Source organism: Mastomys coucha, unplaced genomic scaffold (assembly GCF_008632895.1).
Source record: "Mastomys coucha isolate ucsf_1 unplaced genomic scaffold, UCSF_Mcou_1 pScaffold18, whole genome shotgun sequence".
NCBI classification, from domain to species: domain Eukaryota; kingdom Metazoa; phylum Chordata; class Mammalia; order Rodentia; family Muridae; genus Mastomys; species Mastomys coucha.
The window spans coordinates 106921224-106927699 of record NW_022196900.1 but is presented as its reverse complement, the minus strand read 5'-3'; the positions used below and the strand labels follow the sequence as shown (position 1 = coordinate 106927699).

Genomic DNA, 6476 nt, shown 5'->3' with positions numbered 1-6476 from the left:
GGGGGGATTTAAAATACTTATCTACAAACCACCGATTTAAAATTTAAAATAAAATATAACTTTAGAGATTTTTAGAATAAAAATACATTAGGAGCTGGCAAGATGGATGAATGGCTCAGCAGTTGAGTACTTGTTCTTGAAGAGGACACAGGCTTCATTCTCAGTACCTACATGATGGTTTTCAACCGTCCTTAACTTTAGTTCTAAGGCCAAGGCATATAGTGCCCTCTTGACTTTCATGTACACTAGGCACATGTGTGCATGCAAATAAAATATTCATATATATAAAATTAAATAAATCTTAGAGAAAAAAGTCATTACTTTAAATTTTAGAATAAGAAGTGCAGTAGGGCTGAGGAGATGGCTCAGTGGGTAAACACTTATTCTTACTCCAAGTCCGTCAGCTTGGCTGACACCGTGAGCTGTAGAGGAGGACACCTGACAGTCTGCTCTAGTCTCTGCATGTGAGTGCAGCGAGGCACCCCCCCCACACACACACACTCAGATGCATGTACCACACACACACACACACACACACTCAGATGCATGTACCACACACACACACACACACACACACTCAGATGCATGTACCACACACACACACTCAGATGCATGTACCACACACACACACACACTCAGATGCATAGACCACACACACACAGAGAGATGCATAAACCACACACATACACACACACACTCAGATGCATAGACCACACGCACACACATACACACACTCAGATACATAGACCACACATACACACATACACACACTCAGATACATAGACCACACATACACACTCAGATGCATAGACCACACATACACACTCAGATGCATAGACCACACACACACACTCAGATACATAGACCACACACATACACACTCAGATGCATAGACCACACACACACTCAGATGCATAGACCACACACACAGAGAGATGCATAAACCACACACACACACACACTCAGATGCATAGACCACACACACACACACACACTCAGATGCATAGACCACACGCACACACTCAGATACATAGACCACACACATACACACTCAGATGCATAGACCACACACACACTCAGATACATAGACCACACACATACACACTCAGATACATAGATTACACACACACACACACATGCTTACATTACTTGTAGCCCAAGCCCAGTAGTCAGGGCTTACATCTTGTGGCATGGCACAGTGCTCACCTTGGGCTTTCAGGTTTTTAGGCGGCAGACATCCCACTGTGGTGCACACAAAGCTCACTCTCCCTCATGTTCCCTTTGCTAAGTCCCTGCCCTACCTTGTGCAGTACTGGGGGTCAACAGAGGGTGTGCTTGAATGACAGACTTGCTACATTCTTAAACCATTGTCGTCTCTCATCAGGTTCAGCGTCCTCTCCCTCTGACACCTGCCAACCCCAGCATGCCCCCCTTGCCACAGAGCTCCCTCACTCAAGAGGAGCTCATGGTCTCCATGGTTACTGGCCTGGCCTCTCTGACATCCAGGACCTCCATGGGCATTCTCGTGGTCGGAGGAGTGGTCAGTGACACTTGCTTGGGGAAGGGGCTGTGGGAGGGGCCTGGGGGGCTCAGTGAATGTTTTCTACCCTGGGGAGCTGTATGGCCAGAGCCCTTTCACAAACAGTTGCTCCATTGAGACATCACTCAACTAATAGGATGTTCTCCAATTTCCTGGGTATGGCTTTCAGAAACCCATAGCTAGTTTGAATCTGAGCTAGTCAACACTGAGGCCTCTTCTTCAACAGCAAATAGGAAACAGGCTAAGAAGGGGGAATGCCCATCTGGCCCTTGACTTTCCTTCTCCTGCCTCTGGATGGCTCTGGCCCAAGCCCTGAGAAGCAGCTACCCATCCTCTGATTTCAGTGCGAGTAACCTTGTTCTGACTCAAGACACTTTCCAGCCACAGCCCCCACCTGGTGTTGGCCAGTTCTCACGCCCTTTTGTAGACTGTGGAGAGGCAGAACCATGGCAGAGGGTGACTGTCACAAACACTGTCCAGAGGACAGGCAGAGCCATGGCAGAGGGTGACTGTCACAAACACTGTCCAGAGGACAGGCAGAGCCATGGCAGAGGGTGGCTGTCACAAACACTGTCCAGAGGACAGGCAGAGCCATGGCAGAGGGTGGCTGTCACAAACACTGTCTAGAGGACAGGCAGAGCCATGGCAGAGGGTGACTGTCACAAACACTGTCTAGAGGACAGGCAGAGCCATGGCAGAGGGTGACTGTCACAAACACTGTCCAGAGGACAGGCAGAGCCATGGCAGAGGGCGGCTGTCACAAACACTGTCTAGAGGAGAGGCAGAGGGCAGCTGTCACAAACATTGTCCAGAGCTGCTTTTCCAGCATGTACTACAAGATGGATCAGCCGAGGCGCCTCCACCGGGCCGAGATTTGCACTCTGAGGCTCTTTCCACAGTAGTGGCCTAGAAGAGGGGCCATGGTCTGCAGCACTGGCCACTCATAGACCCCTTTCTAGCATCTTGTTTACCTAGCCATACCGCCAGTGGATTAAACTTGCCCCATGTGCCCAAGTTCGTACTGCCAGGACGATGGATGACATGAGCCCTGAAGCTGAGCTTCAAGCCCCACTCTGTGACTAAACAACAGCTATGAGGTAGTACACCAAATTCTGACTCTTGTTGCCATCAGAATAAGCTATTCCTTTGGATTATCTGTATTTCTCTCTAAGAAGCATGTTGCTCAGCTTGGGGCTGAAGCTCATCCGGAGAGAGCTTGCCCAACATGGGCCAAGCCCTGTATTCCACTCCTAGCACTTAAAGATACAGAACAAACAATCCTCATCCAGACCAGGACAGTGGTCCCAAGCCTAAGTTATGTCCTGTGGCCAACACCCAGTCCCCTCACTTTCTGCTGCAGTCCTGGATACTCCCCGCCCTCTTACCTCACGGCTCCAGACTGACCGTGCATCTTTACAGGTGTGGAAGGCAGTGGGCTGGAGACTCATCGCCCTCTCCTTTGGACTGTATGGCCTCCTGTACGTCTATGAGAGGCTGACCTGGACCACCAAAGCCAAGGAGAGGGCCTTCAAGCGCCAGTTTGTGGAATATGCCAGTGAAAAGTTACAGCTCATTATCAGTTATACCGGCTCGAACTGCAGCCACCAAGTCCAGCAGTGAGTGGCCCAGGGACCCGAGGGAGGAATACCAATAGATGGGCTTTCCACCTCCTTTCAGCCCCTAAGAGCCCCTAGGTCTTAGCACGCGTGGGGTCTAGGACTTTGGCTGGGCAGTACCAGCTTTACGTCTGGGGATGACAGAGGGGTCCAAGGCTGGGGTTGGGTAGGCCTCTAGTGCCCCAGGATGGCAAGACATTGGGAAAATGAGGGAACCAGGGGCATGCTTCATAGATTTTAAAGGTTGCTTTAGGACTGGAAATGTAGTTTAGTTGGCAGAGTGCTTGCCTAGCATACATGAAGCCCTGGGCTTGATCTCCAGTATCATACAGATGAGGTGTGATGCCTTAACATCTATAACTCAGCACTCAGGAGAGGAGGATCATCCTTGGCTATGGAGGGAGTGTGGAGCCAGGTTGGGCTTTGTGAGATCCTGTCTGTACATAAAAAAAGGAAAGAAAGAGAAAGGGAGAAAGAAAGAGAGAAAGAAGAAGGAAAGAAAAGAAAGAAAGAAGGAAGGAAGGAAGGAAGGAAGGAAGGAAGGAAAAACAAAAAGAGAGAGAAAAGCCTTGAAGGGCATGAGCTGTGGCATCCTAAATCAAAGCCTGGTTATTGCGCCTCAGTGGGACAGGAGTACCTGTGGTTTCTCCATCTTGGAGCATGGAGAAGGCAGATAGTTGCACGACCCTGCACTGCCCCTCTCTTTGACTTGGTCTCCCAGGTCTGAGACTATAACTCAGAGCAATCTTCCAGCTTCAGTCTCCCCAGTCCTAGGATTGAAGACACGAGCCACTATGCTTGTTTTTTTCTGACTGGCATGACAGGCCTTTTTTGCACTAGCTTTCCCTTTACTCTTACGGCTGTGAACTAGGTGTTTATTGGTGTGCACTTTCACAAATGAGAACACTGATAGGGGCTAGGGATATAGCTCTGTCGGAAGAGCGTTTGCCTTGCGTGAATGAAGGTCTGGGTTGATCCCTAGCATATCTCTGTCTCTGTCTCTCTGTCTCTGTCTCTGTCTCTGTCTCTCTCTCTCTCTCTCTCTCTCTCTCTCTCTCTCTCACACACACACACACACACACACACACACACACACACGAGGATACTGAAACCTGGACTCAGATAAGGGAGAATGAGTCTCTTTCCTTGTCACTTAGCCAGTGAGCATCGGAGTTAGAGCCCTGGCCTCATGTCCAGGTCAGGCTCGCCGCTGGGATGCTGTGCCTCCTGAGGTGATGCCCAGTGCCTTTGATGTAAGCATTGGGAGCTGTTTGTGGTTTCAGCAGAGGTGGAAAAGATGCCAAAAAACAGGACTGCAGGCTAGAGTAGATTTGGATAAGCTCAACTGCTACTCCATTCTGGGTAGATTTAACCACAAATAGAAGAATCATGCCTAAACTACCATGTGCCTAATTGATCCAACCTCTGTCCCCTCAGGGAATTGTCTGGGACATTTGCTCATCTGTGCCAGCAAGTTGACATCACCCGAGATAATCTGGAGGAGGAAATTGCTGCCATGAACAAGAAAGTCGAGGCTCTGGACTCACTTCAGAGCAAAGCCAAATTGCTCAGGTGAGTGGCCAGGACCAAGGGGTGGTTGGAGTTGGAGCTTGTTTGCCACCTGGAGTCTCCAGTGTGGGTACCAGGTGCTCTTTCGGGATTTAGCTTTCTTGTGAGATGTTTGCTCCGCACTGCTGAGTGTGGGTAGATAGTGTAGTGCTGGGGGCTTAGTAGACAGTTTCGCTGTCTTCAAGGTGCTTGCAGATGGGGCATAATGACATCCAGGAGATGATCGAGGCAGTGCTGTGATGTCAAAGCTTATGGGTTGCCCTCTGAACTGTAGGGCCTTAGCACTTGGCACGGTTGTCCCACCCAGTTTTTGTCACCCCTAGAGGAGTGGGTCATCAGCTCTGCAGATTTTGTTCTGAGACAGGATCTCTTTGTAGCCTTGGCTGGGCTGGAACTTGACACATGGATGAGGCTAGTCTCAAATGCACTGAGATCTGCCTGCCTCTGCTCTCCTAGTGCTGGGATTAAAGGTGTGTGCCACCATGCCCACCTCAGCTCCGCTTTCTAATAGGAAAGTGGTAGCCATGGAAGCTGAGTTCCTTGTGTGGAGCTCTACAGGAAATGGCCAAGTGGAACCTGGGGTGCAGATGGGCTGCACTTGGCTTTTCCTTGCTCTGTGTGAGAGCAGCCACCATGTCAGTCATACTCAGTCCCACGCTAAGCACCCCATGCATAGCACCAGGTTTCTCCACAGGAACAGGATTGGTCTTTGTAGAACTGTGAAGTTTGCTGGGAGATTAGTTGAAGGCATCTGGTTTTGGGTTCTGGCCCTGCACTCTGTCAGCTTTCCTGTGTCCTGTGGCTTTTATCTATGAGATGAGCTACAGATAAAAGTATTGAAGGTTGAAGTATTCTGCCAAGTCCTTAGCCTGCTCAGGCCATGATAACATCAGTATATGGGGACCTGCATTTCCTGTCCCCACCTCTGATGTCAGAGGCCCATAGGGGACAGAGCTGGAGAAGAGGTACTCAGAGGGTTTGAGCTCTAGCCATGACAGATCAGTGAACTTTACCTCCTTTGTCTGGCCTATGCAGACATGCCCCTTCTGCCTATCACCAGGGATACACTGCTCTTCCACTGGGACTCTCAAGACAGTCTGTTGCTGCTTGCAACCACAGAGATAGCCTGAGCTAATACCCAAACCTTTATCTGTCAGTCAGGGAAGCTGCCTTCCAGAGACTGAAACTTGCTGTGGGCTGAGCCAAACTAGAAAAACCTAAACCCTGCAGTAGTGGTTCACTCCTCTAATTAGAGGACATAGGAAGGTAAGGCAAGAGGATGGCTGTGAGTTCCAGGCCAGACTCGGCTGCTTAGCGAGACCCTGTCTTAGTTCACCCCTTTTTAAAGTTGCCTGGCTCTGTCCCATCGGCTCGTGACCTCCTTCTCCTCATTTGCAAAGTGGGAAAATGTGCTATTGAAGGATTGCATGCAGGTTCAGATAGGCTAGTGTGACCTGCTGTAGCAGCCATCTGTATAGTAATCTTGTATTTCTAGGAATAAAGCCGGCTGGTTGGACAGCGAACTCAACATGTTCACACACCAGTACCTGCAGCCCAGCAGATAGTGGGCAGCCAGGGTGGACCTGCATTGAGAAGAGGCGGGGCTGCAACTCCATCAGCTCTAGTCCTTGGCCGCTGCAGAGAGAAGGAAAGCACCCACTGTCTTGTACGAGTTACTCCCTCCCCCCTGCAGGAAGACCCCCAGCTCATACCCTAATGGAGACCAACAAGGACTGGAGAGCTCTGTCCAA

The 6476-nt window shown here is 50.0% G+C and overlaps 1 protein-coding gene across 4 annotated transcripts in view; it reads left to right on the top strand.

The window, feature by feature from the left end:
- The window catches only part of Mfn2 (mitofusin 2), a 32153-nt gene extending 25677 nt beyond the window's left edge, over nt 1-6476 (top strand). For all 4 annotated transcript variants that reach the window (XM_031379417.1, XM_031379418.1, XM_031379420.1 and 1 more), the window contains 4 exons: nt 1385-1540; nt 2960-3156; nt 4594-4728; nt 6221-6476. In XM_031379417.1, the coding sequence (XP_031235277.1) occupies nt 1385-1540; nt 2960-3156; nt 4594-4728; nt 6221-6290 (558 nt within the window). In that variant the 3' untranslated portion in view covers nt 6291-6476. The remainder of the gene's footprint in view (nt 1-1384; nt 1541-2959; nt 3157-4593; nt 4729-6220) is intronic.